The 26,805-nt window shown below is 36.0% G+C and overlaps 1 protein-coding gene across 2 annotated transcripts in view; it reads left to right on the top strand.

Moving 5' to 3' along the window:
- LOC115445318 (serine/arginine repetitive matrix protein 2) overlaps positions 1–26,805 on the top strand; it is a 91,481-nt gene that overhangs the window by 47,749 nt on the left and 16,927 nt on the right. Inside the window, exons 2-5 of one of the 2 annotated variants that reach the window (XM_030171538.2) lie at positions 1,706–1,785; positions 2,211–2,394; positions 21,558–24,271; positions 24,643–24,773. In XM_030171538.2, the coding sequence (XP_030027398.2) occupies positions 2,277–2,394; positions 21,558–24,271; positions 24,643–24,773 (2,963 nt within the window). In that variant the 5' untranslated portion in view covers positions 1,706–1,785; positions 2,211–2,276. The remainder of the gene's footprint in view (positions 1–1,705; positions 1,786–2,210; positions 2,395–21,557; positions 24,272–24,642; positions 24,774–26,805) is intronic. The other variant, XM_030171539.2, reaches the window with a different exon arrangement.

Raw genomic sequence — 26,805 nt, forward strand, 5'->3', positions numbered from 1 at the left:
AGAGAAGAAAAGAAATTAGGTTTTGTCATAATAATGAATATATATATTAGTGAAGAAGTTATTTTATTATAATATATCCACTGCCCATAATTATTTGAAACTGATCTTCTTGTTACCTACATATTTATGTAATATGCATAACTACTAAATTTTAGTATTTTTACTGTGTACTAAAATTTGTATAACTTATGTTTTCTATTATATCTGGGATCTTGATACTCGAAAGTGTATTTTTACAAGTAAGTTGTCGGTCGCTCGTATCACTCAAAGTATTAAAAATATATTACACTGACTAACTATACTTTTGATTCGTTATAATTATTGTTACTTACTATAAATTATGTGATGCCATTAACATCGTAACGACTCTACAAAATGTCGATTGGGTAAATTTGAAGATGTCTAAGGCACTGGCGAAAGCGATGTGAATATTGTAACTTTGTTAAAGGAAAATATTTCTTGATATAATGAGGATTCTTTAGTACATTTGGTTGGATTTTGTATGATTCATAGTTAGAGTAGACTTTTTTTCGCGGGTAATGATAGAAAAAATATGGTGTCAAAATGAAGTGCAAATTAATTCTACTTTACTTTGCTTATAAATTAAAATTATCAGATTCAAAGACGATTTATTTCTTTCGGCTCGTCATTATCTGGGAATGATGCGGAGAGAGTCAACAAAAAAAAATGCACACAATTTAAAATATACATATTCACATCAGGCTTATTAAAAACTTGCTAACATTACGTGCTGTAGTTTCTCGCAAAAAATCTTACGAACAATCCCAAAGTCAAATCATGCTAAATAAAATATTATTACGTACTTTATTGTCCTCATAAAATATAGAGTACAATTACCTAAAATAAATCTTTAATTCGATTCCAAGAATAAACTAATCATAATAAGACATTTGTAAGCACATTAAAAAATCTTTGTTCTGATTGGATTCAAGAATAACCATAAAAAGCCATTAAAATCGTTTATTGAAAACAGTGCTTTCCAAGTTGCACTGCCGGATCTGAGAATCGAATCCACACACACACAATCATGCCTTTTATCCCCAAATGGGTAGGCAGTTCGCAACTGGTTTACCCACCTTTTAACCGTGCATATTCCATTCCATGATGTGTTAGAATCGAATCAAGTACGCCCTAATTGCTTCCATTCCGCGTTATACCTAAAATCGTAGTATTAAATGCTATCATCTCATGGCTTGGACCATTCCCACAGGCGCCCATTAGCCACTGACCAATCTGTTTCGTAAGCGATCCAATGGCCAAATGAGTTAGTAATATAGGCGAGATTCTCAGAGTATTCCAGTTGGTCAATATCATACGTTGAAATAAAACTATTTTACGGATTTCAATGCAGTTATTTATAATATTATTTTCTCCCAACGTTTTAAGACACAGCAGGAACATGAAGATTGCAGTCTTTGAAATTATAATAAAAAATATGTGATAAAATGCGTATATAATTGTATTTCAATGGTTTTTTTTTTATTGCTTTGAATGACGAGATGATCTTGCTATAAACAGTAGAAACACCACCCAACACCTTGAATTACAAAGTATTGGTTGATATTTCATTGCGCTCGCCATCCTGAGAGATGATAAGTCTTATTATATCCGGTAGTCTAACATTCTCGTACACATACGAAATCATCAAGTAGAATTTGTTTAATTTTTTTGTTATTTGTTTAAGGTTTCGCGAACAGAATGCGGCTGGGAATTATGCTCGTGTTATAACAAATAAACACCAATGTTGGAACAGTACGCGGGGAGGTATGTATAAATAAAATATAAAAACAAATTATACTTTTTTCCTATGTTCATAAGGGCGATATTAAATTTTTAGCAAAGGCGATCGATGATTTTCGAGTTTGGTACTAAGAGATATGTTTAGATTAAGCTCAAATTCGTTTTTGATCATGATTTAGCATCAATCAAAACATAAATCGAAAGATATCGATGCATCTATTTTAATCGGATTTAAAATGCAATGCAGGTAAAATTATCGATAGCCTAAGCTGAAAGTATTGTCCTTTATCAACATTGTGGCCCTCGAAAAACAAAAAAAAATACTGTTCCATTTTTAAAGTGCCGGTTTTTTAATATGCCTGTCAATATTTAAATTTAGAACTTGTCACCCAAAAAGTGTGAAGAGAATCGATTAATTAATCGATTGAGTCGAACCTACCTTTTTACAGAACCGTAATCGATGTTAAGTTAAAACTGGCTTGACGCTAAGGGGTGGTCACTGCCTCGTCTGCCCAATGACTGATGAAGCCACCAAGCCGTCAGAAGATGGCGCTATAGTCGAAACTGAGCCAAAGGAAATAAAAGAGAAACCACGTGTATCGTTCAATAGAGACGTTCATGTTAAGAGATTCGGTGAGTCTAAGGTTCTACGGTTGGGGAATGGATGGTTGACGTAGATTGTATTTAGTTCATGTGTTTCTCTTTTCTTAGCTTTTTGTTGGCATGTGTCTTCACTTTTTTTCCATTTAGTAGCATGTTAGTTCGATAACCTATATTTCTTTTTGTCTTGAAAATTGGTCTTAATTTGTATGTAGTTGGTAGTTATGCTTTTTTAAAAATAAAACATTCTTTTTTTTTAATTTAAAACGTTTATTGATTTTTTAATTATGATATTGTTTTCTATTTTCAAATAATTTGTGTGTATAGCTATCCATTCCTCGTGAAACCGTTTAAAACTCGTGTTCGCGGTAATGGCTTCACCTCCCACTCGCACTAATACGAGAACGCATAGGAGTGAAAGAGACAGATAACAAACTAATTCAGCCTAGACATTAGCGTCTAATAAAACATCTAAAATATTTAATTGTGGTTATTTTGTGAACTAACCGGGATATAGTATTAACTATTAGACATTTCCTTTTGTGCTAAATAAAATATCTTTACTAAAATTTAATTACGTAACTTCTTTCCGTTTTAATATTTAAAAATACTAATTTATCTGGAAGGATCGTGGGAGACTAAGTGAAATATTACATAATTTGAATACTGTCAAAAACAAAACGAGGCCACAAAAATCATGACAAGAGCGTTTGTGAAAAAAAAAGACAAAAACTCGCTTCTAATCGCCGATGATAGTTCATGACGAATTCTGATTGCGGCATTGTTTGAAAAGAAGAAAAAACAGCAAACTATGGAGGGAAAGTTATAAAACATAACTGTTGGGTTTAATTGATTGTGAACTTAGAGTTGTTTGTCTGGAAAACACCTTATTCTAGGCTTTGGTCAAGAGGGCGGAACGGGATGGCGACGCGACGCTTTTTTTTATCTTTTTTTTTATTGCCTTAGTAGGCAAACGAGCGAGCAGTCCGCCTGATGTTAAGCAGCATCCGCCGCCCACGGTCTTAAGCAATACCAGAGGAATAGCCCAGCCATTGCCTTCCGTGAAGTAGGAGGTGGTGTAGGACGCTAGCGTGAACAGTCCTTTTTATGTAGGAGTCAGTCGCGAAGGGTCCATATAACTTCCTACCGACATCCCTTTGTGTAGAATATTATCATTTTAACGATTTGTAGACCGCCTTCACATTACCTATATGTTGTGTCGGGTTACCTTTCCCTTTCGGGACAAACGTGCATACGGTTCACCTGTTACGAGCCTTCCCGCGTCACACCCACCACTACAACTCCTGTAAGCGAGGATCAGCAGTGGCACGCATGATACCGAGCAGTGAAACTCGGCGAGTCTCAGGGAAAACTAATATGTCATTATCCCGCAACCGAATTAATCAAATAGAAAGATAGGGAGGAGTTGGAAATATTAATAGTCCACTTCCCTCCAGAGCCATGCGGGTGACAAAAAAATGATCTAAGGAGGCGTTTTAACCTCAAGGATAGGGGTTTACAACTAGATAAGCCAATTATAAAGCACCACGGATAAAATTAAAAGAAAGGGTCCTATCACATGAGCTCTTAGATTTGATTATAATAGGCATGGCAAAAACGCCGGAAAGCACGGAAACGGTTCACGTTCACGTTCACTAAGTGATCACTGCCGCTCGTGGACATCTGCAATACCAGAGACGCGTAGCCGGACTTTTAAGTGTGAATAGGTCTTTTTGAAGGTCGCCAGGTCATCTGTCCGGAAATGCTGGTGGCAATTGGTTCCATAGTATTGTAGTATGTCGTAAAAAGTGTCTGCAGAAACATACAGTAATGCATTAGCGAAGACTTAAAATTCTCGAAATGGAATCCCACACAGCATACATATACTATTATGCACAAATGCTGTGTACAAATCGTTCTAATGATAGTTAGATATATATATATCGAAAGGGAAGCAGGAATCAGGTTATATGGACCTTCGCCACTGCTGTAGTGGATCGCCAACCTTCGAGGTAATGTGGATAGAATTAGGAGCGTATCGTGTGCTATTTGACCGTTGCCGCGCTGCTGTTTGACGAAGCTTAAACGAATTAGTATGCCGTTCGCCTGATGGTAAGCTATTGCATTAAAATGATTGTTCATACCATAAACTTCCTTTAACAGTAGCCTCATATCGATTGAAGACTTATTTAGACGGAACAATTAACTTACCTCGCACGTGCGATTTTCGGCAGAACATAAAAAAGCCCCCTAAATCAGCGCAATGGCGAGGCAATCTCCTGCATTAACTTACTCATAGTCTTTCAAACATGGAAGACTACCCTTTTGGCGGTCTTATTACGATTAGGAACAAATTTGGACAAATTATCAATTTATTTTTCAAAACCATCGAAGTATTTTAGCTATATCAAAGCAAACTAAGAGCGGAGCTGGTCAGTATTATAATTGTCTCTGGGTGTATCGTTTCAAACTGATTTAACACGGTCCCCACTTTATTTTTATTTTGTGTATTTATCAATAGTTTGATGAACTTCGGTTATTACAAGTTTGGAATATAGATGGCGTTGATTTCGTTTTGTTGTCGAAAATATCGGTAGTTTAAGTATTGCAATTTTTTTACTGTAAATTACGAATGTTAATCATAAAAAGAATAACTTCTTAGTTTAAAAAATATTTATAAACATCTTTTATAACGAGAATCATTAATAAAACAACCACACCAATAATACTGCTATATTAAATAAAATTTATGAAAATACCGATTTTTGAAAAAGAAATGCGCGTACTAAAACCAAACCCACACGTAAAAATATGTTCAATAAAAAAACAGTTGCCAATCTGATGTAACTCGCCCACCTGCCTTTCTCCTCTGAAGAATGCCCAGCCGAGATCCAAACCTGCTCTGACCTTGGGCTAGATGTTTGTAATCGCCGAACCTGTCGCGAAGGTCGTCTGTTACCGGCTACTGCCTCCGGCTTGGATGCCTTAGATCTTAGACTGAGATCAAACTAAACCTGAGCAATATAAAAAAGCACCTATTATCAGATGCAAGATGGTTTGCATAGCGCCCTTGCACGATTAGAAATATATAAAACAGAGTCCCTAAAAGTTGTCTGTATGTTATCGATTTTCTCATGGTTCTCGTAGGAGATAGTTTACGACCCTGGGACGGTTATAGGCTACTTTCTATTCTTGAAAATATATAGCAGGACTTTTATCCCGGAAAACTCTTTCAAAATCTACTTGGAAATATTAACAAGATGAGATCTTTGGACGTGCATAGCATTGCAGTGGTGGATTTGTTAATAAGCCTTATAAGCCGCAGCCTAGGAGCTGCATATAGTAATATCGTCGCTGTAGGTGGAGAACTAAATAACTCAAAATTTCTAGTTTCTAGATAAACGCGAGTAACTGTTTTTTTTCGTTAATTTTAAGCATTACTAACAAACTATAAATAATTTTAATGTCGGTATTTTTATATATTTTGGGTCTTATTATCTATTATATTATACATTAACAAAAAAACTCTGACCTGAAGAATAAAAATATAAAAACATAAAAACTTCTTATTTAATTCTGCCACAACAATGTTTTGTAAGTTTGCTGAAATAAACTAAATAACTCGTATAGTTATTTAGTTTTGCCACACTAGAAACCATATGGTAAAGTAATTATAAGGTTAAATAATTACAATTATAGAGTTTATTAAAGTGAATACCATTAGGATTTTCAATGTCTAAATTAAACAAATCAAGTTGTTTAGTTCTTCTATACACTTCATTAATTTTGTTTACAAACAATAGACTCGAGGAAGAATTAAACAACTCATTTTATTTAATTTCTTTACTATTGAACAAATTATAAATCGCAGTTTATTGATTTTATTATTTAATTATTTACTTTTTCTACAACAAAATATATATTATTTGAATATATTTATTTCTCCACTTTTAACATAAAAAAGCTATAATTTCGAAACGGGATAAGATAATGAAATGCTTGTTAGGCCAAAATATGCGCCATGTTCTGGGCAAAACAAAAGTGATGAAAATCCAAAATGGCCAAAATCCGAATTATTTAGTTCTCCACCTACAACGACGATATAGAGGCTGCACAAAAAGGGCATTCTGTAAAATGAATGCGCATTTGTTTACCGTTACTTAAGACCTTTTTTTATGTATCAACCACCAAAAAAGTATGTTATATATTTTGTTACAATTGGAGAATGCTTTTTTGCTCTCGATAAGAGACAAACTGGGTGGCCGTATTTAAGGAAAGTATAAATCCATTACTGTAGCATAATGAGATTAAAATAAAAGTATTTCGCGGATTTACCGCGGTTTTTATATTATAATTTTCTCCCGACGTTTCGAAGCCTACAGCTTTCGTAGTCACGGACGGACCGCAAAATAGTTTTATTTTAATGTCTAACATTCGCGTAAACATAAGAAATCATTATAGCATAATGAATTCACTTGAGCTGTTCGTACAATGGCGACCAGAGAAATTAAGCTGGCCATCTACAAACCAAACAAAAAATCAGAGACTACAATGAAGTTAGGGTCCCAAAAACAAATCTAAATTGCGCATTTGTTTCGGTGCGGGAACTGGTCTGTAAAGGAATTTTTAGATAGCCATAACGAAAAACTTGAATGTTTGAGATTTTGTGCGCAACCTGCAAACGTCAAAGCAAACCTGTTCGCGCAAAACTCGGTCAACCGGCTTGTAATGAAGTAATAAGTGCGGGCTAGCGTCATACTCAATTGCTACATGCATTGCTTTTTCGATTTTGTTTGTTGGCTTTCGCGACTCAACTCGAGTACAATTTGGGATAATAAAAAGTCCTGTCTTTCCTTGTGATCAAAGCTTACTTCGTACTTAATTTTATCAAAATATTTGTATGCTATGTCCTTCTTTGGGAACCAAGCTTACTCCGTAACGAATTTTATCAAAATTCATTTCAGTGATTCACAGGTAAAAATGTCATAAACAGACAAAGTTATTTTGAATTGAAATACTAGTATGCATTTGAGAAGTAGTATATTTTATTCAGATATGAAACAGGCGATTACTGTTATAATGTTGATATAGCAAGTTACTAATAACTGCTGCAAAAACCAGTCATTACTTGGCACCTACCGCTAAAAGGTTTTTATTGATCGACAAAGAGAATTATAGATTTTTTATATTCGATTTTGTTCGTGAAAGATAAAATCTCTATGTTAACACTTCCACGCTCTGCTGTCCTAGTAGAGGCCGCGTGATCTAATTATTACGTACAAGGATTTTAGATTGTTAGCAATTTGCTGACAGTATGGTTGGTTTTGTCGTCATAAAGATTGTGGTTAAGGTAGCCTTGAGTTTGATTCCTGTGTCAGGAATATTGCGCTAGTTTTGTAGCTTAATCTTCCGGGATTTATTCTTTTAGAGAAGGCTGACATCAGGCAGTTTATTCCTTATAAATCTGTCATGCATTAAATGTAAACATGTGCGGTTTCCACACTAAGTGTACAGGAGAAAAAATAGATAAATTTTGCACAAAGATCACATGTCTAATAAATAGAATGCACGTACCATATTACAAAAGAACGCGTGATGTTTAAATACGATCTCAACTCCATTAATGCATGAGTGAATGAATGAAACACTTTATTGTACACACCAAATACATAAAAATGAATACAATTATTATATCATAAAAATGTGCACCAATAAGCGGTCTTATCACTAAAAGCGTTATATTTAAAACAAGCTAAAGAAGGGGTGTACACTGAACAATTCAATATGGAAAAAAATCTTACATAATTCCAAAAGTTATAATAATTTTACAGTGGGCACGCAATACCAAAGTAAAAGAAAGAACAGCCGTATTCTAAGATACAAAAACTAACAAATCCTACAAAAACCATGGTAATTTCCTGGCACACGTATTATGTAATTAAATAATAACTGCACAGAAGCGAGGGCATGTGACGGCAAGAACCTTGAACCTTGCGGTGCCACGCTTGTTTATCATCTAACCTCGATCGTGCAGGCGTGGTACTCTTACGGTTTATGATTGTGTGGTACATGTGTACTCTTTTTGGATGGTTCCTTGTTGGAAATGGAAGGTTTATTTTTAATTTTATTAGTCACAAAAAATAAGAATTGAGTAACTTACTCTTTTTTAAATCGATTATACTCAATTAATGTGAAATAGAATATTGTTAATTATCGACGTAAATCTAAAAGATTTAATATACTTCATTAATATTTCAATAACGACTTCAATTTATTAATAAATAACGTGGATAGCAAATGGTGTTCAAAACTTTTTTATTGCAATTGATTTACGAGACGAGCATGCCTCCAACCAGATGGTAAGCGATACGACCATAAACAATAGCAACACCATACAGAACTACAAACTAGTGCGTTGATACTCCATTGCATTCATTATCCTGAGACATGTGTTAAGCCTCATAATGCCCGGTATTTATGCTGGCTACAATATTCTTCAAGCCGGAAAACAACAGCGCATTCACACCGTTGCTTGAAGGAAGAAATAGATATTGCGGTGGTTCCTACTTAACGGGCCCTCGCAGAAGTATTCTACGGTAAACCCTAATTGCAGATTTCCTTGAAATTTTAAGATTACCTTACCAACCTAATTAACACTGTTGTAGAAGTTTATCAATTAGTTAATTCATTATTTAAAATATTAATTTACCTTCCCTACTGCTGAGACGAAGAAAAAAAGTACTTAAAAAGGAAAGCTGTCCTTTTTGAAATCTTACGCCTTTAATTTTAAAATCAATTTTATAACGTGTAATTGATTCATTATTCTTTAGAACCACTTAATCAAAGTCTAGTGTCATGAAACATCGATGGTCGTGTTAAACATCGATCGAGTTAAATAAATCATTGTTTTTTGCTGCAAAAGTCAAGATGTTTTTTGATGATCGAACATGAGTGATGATTGTAATGACCAAAATACATCTTTATGTGTGAAAAAAATGACGTAAACACAGGTAATTTTTGTTAAGTTTATTATGATTTAGGAAATTGATGTTATTTTTTTATAGAACTTGATTATAATAGATTGTTCTCGATGCATTAGTATTTTAGATCGACAACGGTTCATATGTGGGATGTATATTAGAATTTTGGTAGTGTAAAAAATAATATTATATTTGAATGAATAAATCTCTCCTAGCCGAATTAAGGACACGGCGACCAATCTCAATTCTCAACGGAGATCAGCCAGGTACGCAGGATATATTACAGTGCGCAATACACAGGTGCACTCTCTGTTCCTACACTCTCATAGTCCGGTGAGACGGCAATCTGACATAACCGGAGACAGATCAGGCACAGGACCAATGGGTTTACGTGTTTTTTCGACGCACGGTGATATCACTTCGCCAACTTCCGGACTCCAAGCTGCGACTGAGTAATTTTTAAGATAGGAAAAACCAATCACATTTATATTTGGCCTGACCCGGGATTCGAACCCAGGACCTTAGTTAGCAGACCATACGTTAGCTTACGCAATACAACTACGCCACCGAAGCTGTCAAATATTGAAATATCTACTATATTATTATAATATTCCATATATTAAGCTATAATAAAAATGGATTTTGAAATTAGTATTTATTGCAATCAGAAAAATTCTTCGCGATAATCAAGTTAGAGGGTATTAGAAATGTACAATTGCATCGTCGATAAAGCTAATTTGCCTGCGGGTATTACATAATTGTCTTAACGTAATGTAAGTGGAACACAATACGATCTGTTATATTTATTGTTAATTATGTCATAAGTCTAGTTTGTTACTCGGTATATAATTATCTAATAATGCATAAAATACACAATAGTTTGTAATTAAATATTTCCTGAGTTTATGACCATAAATTAAAGTCTTTGGTGGGATTGAGTGGTGTTAAAGGGGCTAAGTAGGGATTTGTAAGGATTTCTAATTCAAAGTTTGGGTGATGATGCTGTTTATGGACGTCGTTCGCCCTTTTATTTAAGAAAAGGCAATGATGACTTTCAATGAAGACATAAAATGTGTTGTTTTATCCTATATTTATTTAGGGAATTTTATAAAAAAAAAAATTTATTGCCTTGAATGACGAAACGAGCTTGCCGTTCGCTTGATGGTAAGCGATACGACCGCCCATAAACAGTAGAAACACCGAACAACACCTCGAATTACAAAGTATTGTTGGGTATTCCACTGCGCTCGCCATACTGAGACATGAGATGTTAAGTCTTATTATATCCAGTAGTTTCACTGGCTACAATTTCCTTCTAGCTGGAACACAACAGTGACTATGCACTGCTGCTTGGCGGCAGAAATATACTTTGTGGTGATAACTATCTAGGCGGACTTTGACATATATGAGACACCTACCACCAGTACAAAAGAATAATAAAAATACTTTCCCTATATTATATACTGCCTGGCCACTGCTGACCACGGATATTCTCTACGACTGAGATGTTTTTATGTCTTACCACACTAGCTTAGCGAGGCTTGGCAGACTTCAGATACTTTTGAAATTCTTATGGAGAACTTTTCAGGTGTGCAGGATTCCTCACGGTATTTTCCTTCACCGTTAAAGCAAGCGATCATTCGCAAGGATGTTCACATAATGTTAGAACAGTCACAGGTGCATGCCTTTGGGTTTTGAACCTGCGGATGTTCGTTTTAGTAATTCGTTTCACTCTCAACTAGGCTATCGCCGCCATAATATTATAATATAGTCAGTTGGTGTTGTCTACTCCGCCCGCGTGAAAGACCTTTTGCGTAATTTCCCACTGATCCGGAATAAAAAGCCTGAATATTTTAATACTGGACATCGTGAGTCAATTTCATCTAAATTAATTCAGCGGTTTCTGCGTAGGTGTAACAAACATCACACACTCTAATATTTATAATTTTAGTAAAATTAAGATAGGGATACTTATGATCTTGACTTTTCGGATAACCAACACCTCAACCCACTCCATGACCACGAAGGCTGCAGTCTTAGAAACATTGGAAGAAAATTATAATATAAAAACCGCGATAAAATCTGCAAAATAGTTTTATTTTCAATATACTTACGATTATAGATCATTTCATCTAAAGACCCACCCCATTTCGTTCTTTAAGGGCTTAGTTTGCGTGTGTTATACTGCTCGATGGATAGCATCGGGGAAAATACTTGGATCAATCCTCTTAACCCGTGACTGCCGCTCAAAAGTGGAGGCGGGTCTTCGTAAATAAAACTACCAATACTTATATGGGATATTGTGGGATAACGGCAGGTGAAATTACCTATACCTATGTGGGATATTGTGGGATAACGGCAGGTGAAATTACCTATACCTATGTGGGATATTGTGGGATAACGGCAGGTGAAATTACCTATACCTATGTGGGATATTGTGGGATAAAGGCAGGAAGGTTCTTTAAACGGTTCACATGATTCATTTTTAAGCTTTCGCAACGCCTCATACGGATGAGGTCAATGCCGAACTGGCTAACCATAAGCGTCCGATATCGTCATGTAACACCATTTTAGGTTGGCGCCTGATTGCTCTCCGCTCACTCATGATTGCCTAGTAGCTATGTCTGATTTTTATCGATATATAGCTATTTGACATTTAGTCACTCTAGTTAAAGAATCTTATTATATTACTGAAGCGAAGTGTAGGAAACATTGTAACCCTTTTAAAGTACATTGCGCGCACGGAGTGTGAAATTTGACATGAATCAATTTCATATAGTACAGAATAATATAATTTATGTATAAAGTTACAAATTGGACTTGAATGATAAGACGAACTTGCCGTTTGCCTGATGGTGAGCGATAAGACCGCCCATAAACAGTAGAAATACCATCGTTTATTTGTTGCTTTATTGTTACGAACTGGAAACGCGAAAGATTTAACGTCAAGTTACAATTGACAGCCTCGGTTACTTATTTGTATTACGTGGTGGTGTGACACCGCTCTAAGGTCCCAGGTTAGAATCCCGGGTCAGGCTAGTGATATTGTTTTTTTTTGTTGACTAGACGAGCTTGCCGTTTCCCTGATGGTAAGCGATACGACCGCCCATAAACAGTAGTAACTCTAACCAGCACCTTGTATTACAAAGTATTGTTTGGTATTCCACTGCGCTCGCCATCCTGAGACATGAGATGTTAAGTCTTATTATATCCAGTAGTTATACTGGCTACAATGTCCTTCAAACCGGAGCACAACGGTGACTAGACACTGCTGCTTGGCGGCAGAAATAGACATTGCAGTGGTACCTACCCACGCTCACACTCACTTATGAGAGACCTACCACCAAACTTTACCAATAAAGGCTACATTCACCCTGTCTATTCTGTTAGTTACTAGACTTGAAAAGCCATTTATGCAGTTGGAACTGCTCGTAAAGCCTATTTTTCTATGAACTTTCCTTGTAGACAATAAACGTGGCATCAAAAGAATCCGATGATGTCATAGTATCCATGCGTTCTATTGTTTCGATGGTAATTATTTGTCTGTAATTGATCTTGCTAGAGAAGCCAGGAGTGGTAAAATCATACATCTGAGCCAGCACGAGTTACCCAGTTTGACCAGGGTTCACTGTTTGAAAATCAACGAGAAATGAGTTTGCTTACATATTCGTTTTATTGGTGATTTCTAGGAGCCTTAATACCTCCTTCACTTAATGAATCCTTTGTTTACTTAGAGGTATTTCTTTTGTACGTACACAGCAAAGTGACGGACCTGATGATAAGTGGAGTAGGGTCCAATAGAATGTTGACTGACGAGAGATGATTACCCCTCGACAGTCGACACAATCATGCCGGCCTGTTGGAACCGGATATATACAGGCTGATGCCGGAACGCGACACACTTACATGGACCACTATGACGGGTTTCAACACATTGTGTATAGTGGTCGCTATCTCAGCGGATATAAAATATATCCTATCATCAGCAATTCATTAGCATTTCGCCAGCCATCCATCATGGACCCATGATTCTTCTAGTATTGTGGGTGTCTATAGGAGTTAGAGATCACTTAACATCAGGTGACCTACTTGCTCGCGTGCTGACCTACGCTACAAACGTACCATTCGTGTAAAGCATAAGTTTTGAATGTTATTTCATGTAAAGCCCATTTTGGTGAAAAAAATCTAGGATCCACAAATAAATTTAGATATACCTAATGTCTTATTCTGAATTAAAATTTACATCCTTACCAATATAATGAATGCGAAGTGTGTTTGTTACGCTTCCACGGCTAAACTACTGAACGCATTTACGTAAAGTTTAGTATGATGTTTGAATCTGCAGGACAGACCGCCCTCTGATAGCCTCCAGCGTCCGTAAGGGAGCGTTGTCACACTTCGAAAAGACGTATAAAGTGTACATATCATTCTAAAATCATCTTTTTTGGTTTCCTTAAAGCGGTCTCAGTAACACGTCGTTTTTAGACTTTCTAAAATAAATACAAAAATTGAACTAGTCAAATTATTCTACAGACCTCTAATTTGCATTAAATCGAAAGGTCAACGTATTACTTAAAATAAAGTAATTGCCAGCGCCCAATTGGCGAGATAAAACGAGCAAAATCACACACCAGTTTCAATTACGTGGTGCCAACAAAAAAATAATTAATGTAACAACATTTACATCCTTTTTGAATTAAAACAAATGTTTTTTGCTTTGAACGGAAGCGCCCAAGGATCGCTGCCCACTTATGTCTCATTGGGATAGCGCACACCATCGACTTTTAATCGGATAATACGATTTTTAATCTCATAGTAGGTATTATTATTTATATATGTAAAGTTAGATATATAGAATAAGCCTATCGCTAGTTATCAGTTTATACTGTAATTATGTAGCGAAATAATGACATATGGAATGATTGTAGAAATACATATTTTTTATATAACATGTACCGAATGCAAAAGTGTTTTAAATTACCGATTTCTAAGTTTATTTGCTCAGGAAATGTACGCCACTGCCTAGTGTTAGTAACACTTAGATGTAATCTCGACGGATAACTACCATGCGATTTTTTATTATTGATTTTATGATGTAAATCGATATCAAAAATCGATAGTGTGCGTTCCTATATAGCTCAACTCCGCTTAACACTTTGATTCATCGCGTAAGGAAATAAATAACACAGTCAAGGGTGTTGTGTTTAGCGATCATTAGCAAATATGACTCAATCTTGATTTTATCTTATGTGAAATTGCCTTGTTTCAATTTAATTGCTATGTAGCGCCGTATAACACTGATATAAAACATAAGTTTTTGCATTGTCTCAAAGTCAATGTCATGACTTTTTGTGATCGCAAAGTAAACAGCAAGAGTTCAAATCTTTTTCCAGAATTATGACGCCTTTATTTGATGTTTCGAGAGTCTACGTAGGAAGGTACGCATCATACCTATCTCCGAAGAGGTTGACATGCAACTAGGGTATCTACTTTTCTCGGGTGTTCCATGATACGATATAGATTAATCCCAGAGCCATATCGAGCACTAATTCCAGACTGCCCAACCCAGGATTTGATCTAGAAACTTCAGAGTGAAATTGTACCGTGCAAAACAACTACGTCATCATTGCAGTCACAACAGTGAAATTCAAGTTCGGTTGATATTACAGGTAGACAGCCTTACCTTCTAGCAGGCGCCATGCTCTGAGGTGAAATGGTGGGTTTTTCATATTATGCAATAATATTTGGCACTCAAGTGTCCACCAGATTTTTTTATTTTCTTATTACCTTTTCAACCTTAGTTTCCCCTCTAAGTAAATATTAAGTCATAAAAAATGTAACTACACCGCTCGCGGATGTTTATCAATGAGTAATTGATGACATACTATTGCCATGACAAAGAAATGACGTGGTCATTCAAGTCATTGGCAAGTGGGTGGTGTGACACCTGGACAAGTAACCAAATGTTTTTTTTTTATAAATCGGGAAAAATTAACGTTCTGATTAAAAAAAATGAATGGCTCCTAATGACATGATATTGAATAGTACCAGGATAACATAAATGAAAGATTCTTTTTTTCCCGTAATGGCTTACCTGGTTAATATCACTACAGCGCACAGGCCATTTACAACTAGAATGCTAGAAGTATCGGGTACATTGCCGATTTTAAGGAAATGGAAAATAGGAGTATTAAGTCTTTTGGAAATTTTAAAACAGTTACTGTTAAGGTTACGCAATGACTTAATAATAAAGAATGAGAAATTAATAAAAAATCCTATTGTCTGAAAAATTATAAAACAAATTCTAGATAAGTGTTTAAAATAATGTGTAAGTATGTGACGTAGGCTACGTCATATGTTTTAAAAATCGTCATATTCTTATATAAATAAAGCGCATAGTTAATATAAAGGGGTATTTTCACCTATAAAGGACACGCATGAGCGCAACCTAAAGTACCAGGACAATATAAAACGTAACAATTACATTGGAACAACGCCAGAAACAAACGGCAGGGTCACATTCGCTTGTTTGCCCGAAACGATCATGTGTTAACTAAAATAGATCTTGAATGCCGAAGGCAAAGACCTTGTCTGCACATACAGACACTTATGTAAATAGAGCATTATTCAGTAATAGGCGTGCGACAAAATTATATGCATCTCTTTCCATCATACACATTTTGATAAGGTATAACAGAGCCGGAATGTATAAGTAAACAGATTCGACACGAGTCGATGTAATTAATTCTGTAGCAACTCGAACAAATTCTTAGGAAATATTAATTTATTCATTTCGAGTTAACTGGATGTGATTCTTTTTGTTCTCTTAATAATGTTGCCTTCACATATGAAACTGTTAAATGCAAGATTTACACAATAACATAAATTCCTACTGTTGTAATAAAGGCTTTATTAAATTATATTTTTCTTTTCAATAAATTGACAAACGTGAGCATCTAAAATTAGACAGTCGGACGTAAATGTAATTCTAAAAAGGAAACTATTCGGTACAAAAACATCATATTCCCGTGTCCTCTCAGAATTTAATTTAATTTTGTACTAGTTCAAAAAATAAAAAAATATAAACATGTATCATTTTTATCGTATGGCGCATTTATTTATTTTTTCTAAATTGATATCTTCTACCACATCATTGATCTTAATTAATTCCAAGTAATTAATTAAAAGAACGTCTGCTTAAAACCTGTTTGAACAGTTATTTTGTTTATCCAGTTTATTAGCCAACCATCATCAGTAGGCTTGTAAGTTTTGATTAAGTAAATGACCTCTATGTTTTAACTGAATGACGACATGATCCATCCGTTATAAGGATCTTCAAACCAGAACACATGTCAGAGATTAACTACCAAAATAAAAACCTTCTTACACCAATGCCTATTTTACCTGTTTATTCCCATCTGTTGTGTAGGTCAGTCTGGAACATCTCCAATGTTGTTAAAGATACCGCTCCGATCTCCTGGATTGGAATTGGAATCCGACGTAGCAAAAGGCTTGCCACATTACATCATGAGTCTTACCATCTTACCCCTTAGAGATAACAGCGTGAGCTTATTTACTTATGTTAGCCATGTTACCTACCAGGATATCAGAAATCTAAAGAGTATTTTTATGAACCACACCTTTGACCTGGTCGAAATAATCTTAGAATTTAATATATTATAATTTAAATTTCCGCGTAGTAAGATTATAATAATTCAGAAAAACCTAATTAATATTAATGTAGCTAACGGAGCGTTAAATTAAGACGCAGTAAATATCAGATTTGTCTACTTAAATACCTTTTATTTTGATTCGAGCAATATTACCCCGGCAATCTATTTCACAAAGGCCTTATTAAATACTCAAAAACCGAACGGATTCATTCATTCAATCCGTCATACAATTCATTCATTCACTACTTAAATAAATATTCATTCATTCAAAACCATGTCACCCTTAAATCCCAAAAAGGCTTTGCACTACCACAAATGACCGCGAGATGGCGTCACCGTCGCTCGACACGTATCGACACCCACACCACAGAGATCAATAATCTCGAAACGGCAAAAAACTGTTTACTTTAATATTTAACGGATAGTTTTACTGTTTAGGTAAAGTCCATGCTTAAGGCCGAGGTGTTTTTAATAATTATCGATCGATGAGTAATTCATTAGAAGCATCAATAGCCATAAAGAGTAGCGAAATATCTCACTAATATTAGAAATCCAAAAGTTCGTAAAGATATTTGAATGTTTGTATTGTTAGAAGTAAATGCAGAGACAGTTGAACAGGTTTGAATGAAATTTGGGACACGGGTAGATCATGTCCTAGATTAACACATAGGCTACCTCGGACCTCAGTAATTTCCTATGGAAATTAGAACGGAAGAAGAAAAGAAATTACTTTTGTAGGGGCAAAACTATACGTGGGTGGCATCAACACCTAAAATTGTATACATACGTATTGGCACATTACTTCTGGCATTTTGACTAGCGTCCAGATCATGAAATGATACAAAATTATTCATGTTATTTATAAAAGATATAACACAGAATTCAATTTAGCAAAAATAATATACAGACATTATACTAATTATAATCTAGATTGACTTCCTGAATAACATGCCCTAATTGATATTACTGCGGAAAACAACAAAAAACAAAACTACCGACAATTAGGTTACAAAAGAGTAAATAATATTTGCTTTTTTGCCAACTATACAATTATTAATCCATTACTATTTTTAAGCTACTGATTGCAATTTGAAGCTTTTTGTATTATGTTGTTAATGATTTCCGATTATCCGGCGCCAGTCAATACAACGCCGATCTGTTTGAAACCGGGTATACGTAGGCTAATCCCAAACCCGACACTCACTTGGGTCACTGTGGCGGGTTTTATACATTGTGTACCGTTGTCATTATCCAGGCGCATACTAAGTATAAATCCTCGCACCAATAAAAAAAATAATTGTAAAGGCACTCTAACTTGTCACCCTAAAACATTAGAAGATATTCTCAAAACATAGCTAAAATATCTAAAATTCTCAAAACATAGCTAAAATATAAACAACAAGCCTGTGTAATATTTCTCGACGGCAGAAGTAGACTTTTCTGTTTGCAGGTGGTAGGATATATTTTATATCCGCACGAACACCGACCACCGTACACAAGGTGTTAAATTCACCATAGTGGCCCACGTAAGTGTGTCGCGTTGCGGGATCAGCGTGTGTATATCCGGTTCAAACAGGCCGGCATGATTGTGTCAACTGCCGAGGGATTATCATCTCTCGTCAGTCGACATTCTATTGGAACCCACTCCACTTACCATCAGGTGCCATTGCACCTGATCACTTGGCGTGACTGTAAAAAAAAAACAACCCAGCCGAGCCCTCGTGTACTAGGGACCTACTATTTACTAAACTATTTATTACAATATCATTCAAACACAACATTGTCACTCCCACGCCTTCTCAATCTTCGCTCTTCGTTCCTGGCTCAGAGAACTTGCATTGAAGTAAGATAGACTCTAAATAATATAATTTAAAGATCAATTTATCAATCAATATATCGCATTTCAATTTATTATCTGTATAAAGGTTAATTTAAGTACGCGACCTTGCAGAATAAGAGAAAGGTTCAGTTCGAGCAACTAAAAAATTGTTATAAACAAGATAAAGATCTTTAGTGCTCACGTTTGAGGTATTAAGTGTTTTTTGCATGTGGAATAATGGGTCGCTAAGTTATATTGACAGCTTCTGTTATCCACGTGTTCCCACGCCGACTTGATGGTATTTATATGCTTTTTTTCTATTCTGATTTCGAGGGTTCGAAACAGTTTCGTTTCTGGTGTGGGTTGGGGTAATCCTGTACACAGGCGAAAAGTGGGTACCCTACTTGCAACTGTGATCAGCTTACCTCTTCGAAATAAACATGATGTGTTTTTGTCTGTTTTTATTTTTGTACTGTAGGGCACTAAACTGGGCTCGTCACCGACACATTATATGATAAGTATTTTTTTATTATTATTACTTGAATAATTATTTGAATGATGAGACGAGTTAGCTGTTTACCTGAGAATAAGCGATACGACCTCCCATAAACAGTAGAAACACCATCCAACAACTTGAATTTTAAATTATTGTTTGGTGCCAATTAAATATTGCACTCGCCATCCTGAGACGTAAGATGTTAAGTCTTGTTATGTCCAGTAGTTCCACTGGCTACATTATTCTTCAAACGGGAATACAACAGTGACTACACTCTGCTGCTTGGCGGAAGAAATAAACATTGCGGTGATACCTACCCTAGCGGACTCTCAAAATGGGAGACCTACGATCATCTTCTGCGTTTACTTCTAACAAACATCTTCACAAAATGAACCATGTTCAAAGATGCCATATTTCTATACTTGAATTAAATGAAAGTTATTCTATTGGCCATTTTACTTTCCTGGCTAAACAACTACCTGATGAATCTTAGTTCTGAATAAGCATGAACCCTAAGAAAGGATAAAAATATTTTTAAAAACAAACCGAATTCAGGTAAAGCCGCGAGCAAACCTCAATTTCTTATACATTTAGCTTTTGCCAATAAAAACACCAATCATAAACACTTATCAACCCATATCGAAACGCGTAAAAGCATCAATACAAATAAACAAGTCGAAAAACCTGCCGAAAAGTGGTTTTGCATCGAAAGTCTGCGCTATATTTAGCCGTGAATAAATCTGACGTCATCCCTCGCTGCAGCCTAGTTGGCGCCTGCGACCTTACGATCAACGGTTCTGTATGTCAAATGTGATTGGACCTTAATCTGATCAATATTGGTATTCCAGCAGTGATACAAACAAATGTTTAGGAAGGTAGATCGTTGCATACATCATATAGGTGTGGCTATCGGTTTTGGTAGCGTGAAATACTGTAGGGATACATAGCCCGACCAGAATGTCGCCAGCGCCATCTCTTTAAAACTTCGATTTGTATATTCTATGATTTCCAACAAGAGCAAATGACCGGAATAAAAAGTAACCTATGTCTTAATGCAGATATATGCAGATACAAATTGCATACAGAGCTTCTCAGTTCTTTCTGCATATTAAGTAGAAAAACCCAACTTTACTTTGCACGACCTGGGGATAGAACGCGAGACCTCAGCCCTGTAATAGTACCGTAATAAAACTACACCAACGAGTCAAATTATAAAGTATCCATCGCTGGACCTAGTGCTCTCTCAAGCACGCCACTGAGCCAAGTCTTCGAATCTGTGTCTTCAACTGCTGCCATTCCTTTTGTTGTCATCTTCACTTCATCTAACCAGGAGAGCCAGATTTTCGAGCCACAGTCTCTACTCAAGAAGTCTAAGGACATAGGAAACAAATGATACAGGATATCTGGAATCTGGTTTCCAAACTGTATTACAATTTCTATGGCAAGTCCACGATTTTACGATATTCCGTATCAGGACATGAAAGCGTCAGCCAAGCATGAAAATAAACCAAATCCATTTTGCGTCACATTGGATTATCAGCAGAAGGTTGTGCATGTCTAATGCATGATTAGATGACTTATATTCTTCTTAAAGGGCTTTAAAGTTAACCGCAATAAATGATCTCGATCACATTTTTGGATCAATCTCAAAAATGGACCAATCAGAAAAAAGCTTTATTTGACATGCTTACAATATTGTGAATGGTTCATTCTCTGAATTGGATTTAAGTTTGAGATTGGGATCTTTTATTGAAGACGACTGTAAATCAAAAGTCTAGCTGACAACTATACTCCAAAAATGGATGGGTTTTATGTAGTTTCGCTGACTCTTACCTTTAGAGGCGGTTAACATTTAATTGAACAAGTGTTTTTGGTCTAATCACAATAATTGTTAAACCTTATGCTGACTGTACTAAAACGTTAGAAATAACATATAGTTTAACATAAAAGTATAGCAGATATTGGTTGAGAGACACGTTCTAAAATTATTGTAATTAATTTATTTCAACTTTTTTGTAATTCTAGGTAATATTAAAATTCTTAATATCTTATCTTTCCATTGACTATTTTATTATTCATAAAAAATAATCTTTCGCTCCCCTTTTTATAAAAACAATAAGCTACGCAGTTAATCGTTGATTATAACTATTTATTGAGAAGGACTATCCTAAAACTTTATAAAACTGTTCTTAAAAGGTCCTGTATTAATAACACCGTTCCTATTACAGGTAAACCGCGGGAACCGCGGGGCACCTCGGAAACTCCGTCAGTGAGAAAGGAGCCGTTCACACATCTGTCGGAAAAGGAGCTGATAGAAGAAGCAAACAAAGTACTAGCTGCAGCTAAAAGTGTTACCTGTACCGCGGACAATCCGCCAGAGAAGTTCTTCTCCCTCCCACATAGAAGAAAGTTCAAAGAAACCAGGAGAAACAGTGACGACGCTACACCAGAAGGCAAAACTCCACTCGGCAGGTCCACAAGTGATGTGAGCTCACGGAAGAGAAGAGAACGGACCTCTCTCTCCAGTCTATTCAGAAAGTCGCAAAATAACAAGAGCCCTAATGATCCTGTTGTGGTTACCACCAAGCCTGTAGCAGTCGTGAAGAGGAGCAAGAGTGACGTAACGGATTTAAAGTCAAACACCAACCTGAATTCCCAAAACAAACCGATACGCAAAAGGTCAGGCAGTGAAACTGAAGAATTTCTCAAATCCTTAAGGAACAAAAAGACGCAGCTATCGCCGATAATAGAAAGCTCGCCACGAGAAGATTATTTCAAAAGCACGCCGCCTTTAGAAGCGTATCAAAAGAATAAATCGACGAAGAAGGAGAATAAATCTGAAGATCTCAAAAAAATTATCGATAGTAAAAGAGTTAACCCAGTAGAAAAACCACCTAGATACAAAACACCCGACAAACCCGACCCCAAACCACCAACCAGAACTAAAAGAGGAAAATCGTTAGAGAAAGAAAAAGAAAAATCACCAGCTGTAACTGAAACCCCGAAACGAAGAGCGGAAACAAAGAAAAGCAATCTCATCGATGAAATAGATTCTGCAAAATCTAATGAAACTCCTGTCGAAGTAAAAGATAAAATTAAAGAAAGTATACGAAAGATTGAAGAGAACGTGTATGGTAGCAAAGATATGATACATAGCAGCCAACAGCCACCAGACAAGCTGCCATTAACACGAGGACATACAGTCGATCACCTCGTTAAGATACTGAAAGAAGATCAGTTTACTCCGCCGACTAAAACGCATATAATAGCACCTAACGGAGACCACACGAACCAACCTTTCTCTTACATTAAATCTAGCGTTAGTCCTGACCCTAACACGCTTGTGAGAGCTGCAAGTCCTGATAGAACATCTCCCGCTGATAAAATGAATGGTAAGGGCATTGTCTACGCACAAGTGATCAGGGAATCAGAAAAGCTAGATACTCAAACACATAAAACCTACTCGCCAACAAGAGACAAATACAATTTCTCTGATGAAGACGAGGGTTATGAAGAAAAGCACAAATTTAACAACACCAGAATGTACGACTACGATTATAAAATAGACGACAACGAAAACTTCAACAGTCTCGAGGGTTACAAAATTACCGATTCGCCGATAAAGCCGAGGTTCAGGGAGTACAAGTTGAGGAGTTTCGAGGAATTTGAGCCAACTTACTCCAACGAATATCCGTCTACTAAAGATAAATCACAGGATTTTATCGACACGTTCAGAGGTAGAGCGGATGGCATGGACACAAAGAAAAAACAGTACGAAACTGAACATACAAAACTTGATCTCGACTTCAACGAACTGAGCCATAGACGTCAGTTACTTGAATCCCGTCTGAACGCGCGGAGATACGACCGTGAACGAATTACTAAAGATGCCCCAATAACGAGGTACTTAGAATCCGATCCTTCTTACGAAGAAGACAAACGTATGAAAGCCACAGAACGATTCGTGAATGAGACTGTGAAATACTGTCGCAACACTGTAGAGAGGGACGGTTTTGCTGAAAGCAGCATCACTGAAGACTACAGTAAATATGATTCAGATAATCATAAAGTAAAATATAACACGGAAACTCGAACTTATCACAAAGTTCCTAAAGGCGAAGTAGATAGACGCGATTATAATATAGATCGGCTAGAGACTAGGTACAAAGATGGTAGGAAGGTATTTCCTCCAGAGCCAGAATACGAGCCGCCTAGCTTAGAATCGAACATTTCTAAACCGGTGCTAACGCCGGATGAGTACAAAGAAAAAAAATATAAAGCCAAAAAGCATCTCGCTTCTAGTCACGATATTTTGCAAACGGGACAAAAGTATAAAGCTAAAGACGATTGGAGTGGAAAACGGAAAGGTCACTACGCTTCCAATCCCGAAATCGCACAGGAACGGGAGGAAGAATACGCAAACCTGCCGAGATATCCCGATTCCTACAACTCTTTACGCGTAGCCAAAGGCAAGGAAAGATACAAAAAGGATTTCACGATAAGACGCCACGATTCAGGCGACAGTAGAGATTATTACAGAGACGACAGATCGCCGAGGCGATTCGACATTGATAATAGGCTCGTTGATTCTGGTATAGAAAATGATTTCCGAAAGGACTCTAGCGGTGAGATCCACAGGAAACATAGGAGGCAAGAAAGCGACGATGAAACTCAGAATATTTCGCTGTTTTTAGACAGCGAGAGACGGCACACAGAGGACAACTACCCTAGTGAGCAGATCTATGCCAACGGAGACTACCTAGCTAGGTTCAAGGAGTACAGAGAGGGATACAAGAAGGAGTACGGAGCAAGGGATAGGAGTGCCGACGACGGGTCTCGTTACGAAAAACTGGAAAGATACGAAAAGAGTCCGAGCAGACTCGAAGACAAAGTTAGTGCGAAACCGCCTAAGGCCACCAAGAAACTTTCTGGACTCGAAAAAGTAAGCACCTAAATAAATTTTATGTTAGCTAAGTATACGATGCTCCATAAATTATGGTTACTCAATAATATAAAGAATGGCCTTTCAATGTTTTGCGTGATGGAATGTCTAATATGTAATTTGATGTTATTACATAATGGTGACTGAGCAATGATTAATGAATTGTCCATCTTACTTCTGTTGGACGTTTTTCGTAATAAAATAAGTAAATGACAACTCACACACAGCAGGAAAAACTGCACGATTATTACTTTAACAATAAAAGTGTCAAAATTAGCAAAATTACTAACATTAATCTACCAATCTAGAACAAATAAGTTTGCAGTCACTCATCCCTTAAGTATTTATTATAGTAACATGTTTTATTTTAGATGAAACAGCTATTCTCTCGCGACTCTTCGAAGAAGAGCAAGAAAGAGAAGGAACCAGTCCAGCAGAAGACTCGCACGCGGGTACTCAAGAGCCCGGAACATCTTGCCAATGACGACTCCGAGTATAGAAGGTAACCAACACTTAGAACAACCAGAATTTTTTGTAAACGAGTTATAGTGCATGCGATACATACGAGACACCTACCACCAGGCAGACCAGTCAGGGCCGTAGCTAGGGGGGGGGGGCATTTTAGGGCAATGCCCTAACTTAATAATCAACTATATTTTACATAACTTCTCAATCAAAATATATGGAGCAGCGGGTTTTTTATTTCATGATTTGGAAGTTGGTCCCGTAGTAAGAGTTGTTCGCATTGATGGGTGGAATAACCCTCTTTCGAGATTTAAAAGAATTTTGTTACAATCTGTATATTACCCTAACTATTACGTGAGTAATAACCTGACGCATTCAGGTTCACAAGTTAAGAAAGCCAAAAATCCATTGACCAGATCAGATTTAGTCACATTTACTTCCGCCCTAGCTGTAACCACAGCTGCCCTACCTAAAATTCAAGTCTAGCTACGGCCCTGAGCTCAGTAAACATTATATTATGATTAGCTTATTTGTTATGAACACTAACTAGAAAAGACCTGAATCTGTTTATATGTCATAATTAATGATCCTCTATCCTCAAATTACAGGCTTTTAAATTATTATATTTTACTAGCTGACCCGACAGACGTTGTCCCGTCTTAACTATGAATTTGTTGCGCGCATTCTGTCAATCGCTGACAGTTATTTCAAACAATTGACAGTTATATCGTTAAGTTTTCTTAAATCTTCTAATGTTTTGTGGAATTTTCTGAATTTTTTCTTTCCGACAATAACAAACACAACAAAAAAAAATAGTGAAATCGGTCCAGCCGTTCACGTGTGATGGCGTGACCAAGAGAAATAGGGATTCATTTTTATATATATAGATATACAGCCGGTTGCAAAATTTTCTTGACAAACAAACAGTTCAAATGCTTACTTTTAGTGGTTATCTGTATTTATATAAGCTACGATAGATGAGAATCCCTCACCCGTGAAGTTTAGCTATCTATCGGAGGATTGAATGTGATTACTGTCATTGGTGCGTTACGTTTTTGCTAAAAAGGAACATAGAACTATTAATCATTGTTATAATATTCTATGTAGTATATTAATTAAATTGCTTACTTAAAATCTAGTGTAATAATATGGAAAAGTATTATAGTTAAAACATTAAAAGTACTAAATAACATTTTTAAATATAACATTACTAGTACTCAGTGCAAAAATAAAACATTTCGGCGTATGCAGTCACTGGTGTTACGGGATACTGAAACGGCAGTAATAATTAGCGTAACTTTAACTCTTCAGTAAGATAGCAAACACCAATTAAATGTTACCAAGTTATTAATACCAGCCCTTAAACAACCGGCTAGTTAATTATCTTTATTTAATAATTTTGATATATATTTTGGAACACTAACATTTATAGCTTTTTGTCTACTACCCTCAAATTAAGTAATTAACGACACATATTTTGTAACTCGTTTTATTTGGGTAATTTATGTATTAGAGACAAAATGTGGTTTTGTTTATTTTTTCCTTAATTAATACTTCAAAGTCTAAGGAACCGTTATTCAATTTCAAATAATTTTATGTGTTTATTAAATTGTTTTATGGCGTCGCATGTAATAGATATTTGACTCAATTAAGGTAATAAAATAAAACAATTAGTTAAGAGGATATCCTGTTCTATAAGTTATATGGCAGACTAATTAATTATAAGTTAACTATACAAATGAAGTCTTTATTTAAAGTACATTTTATCCTTGACAAAATAATGAATGAATCAGAATAGAAACATAATATGCCTACCAGGAAAACATAAATAGAGATCTGTTAATCACGCGCTATTCTTAGAATGTTCCGATAGCATCGGACATCCTACACATTTATAATACCCTGGTAATTATCAGGCTATAGTGTCGTGTGAAACTTGAATTTATTTATAAGAATTTAAATTATAATAATAATATCAGCCTTGTGTTATTATTATACACTCTCCCACAGCTGGGCATGGGCTTCCTCTATTAACAAGAGGTTTAATCGTTAATCGAGGGTCAATGTTC

This window comes from Manduca sexta, chromosome 4 (genome assembly GCF_014839805.1).
Source record: "Manduca sexta isolate Smith_Timp_Sample1 chromosome 4, JHU_Msex_v1.0, whole genome shotgun sequence".
Classification (NCBI taxonomy): domain Eukaryota; kingdom Metazoa; phylum Arthropoda; class Insecta; order Lepidoptera; family Sphingidae; genus Manduca; species Manduca sexta.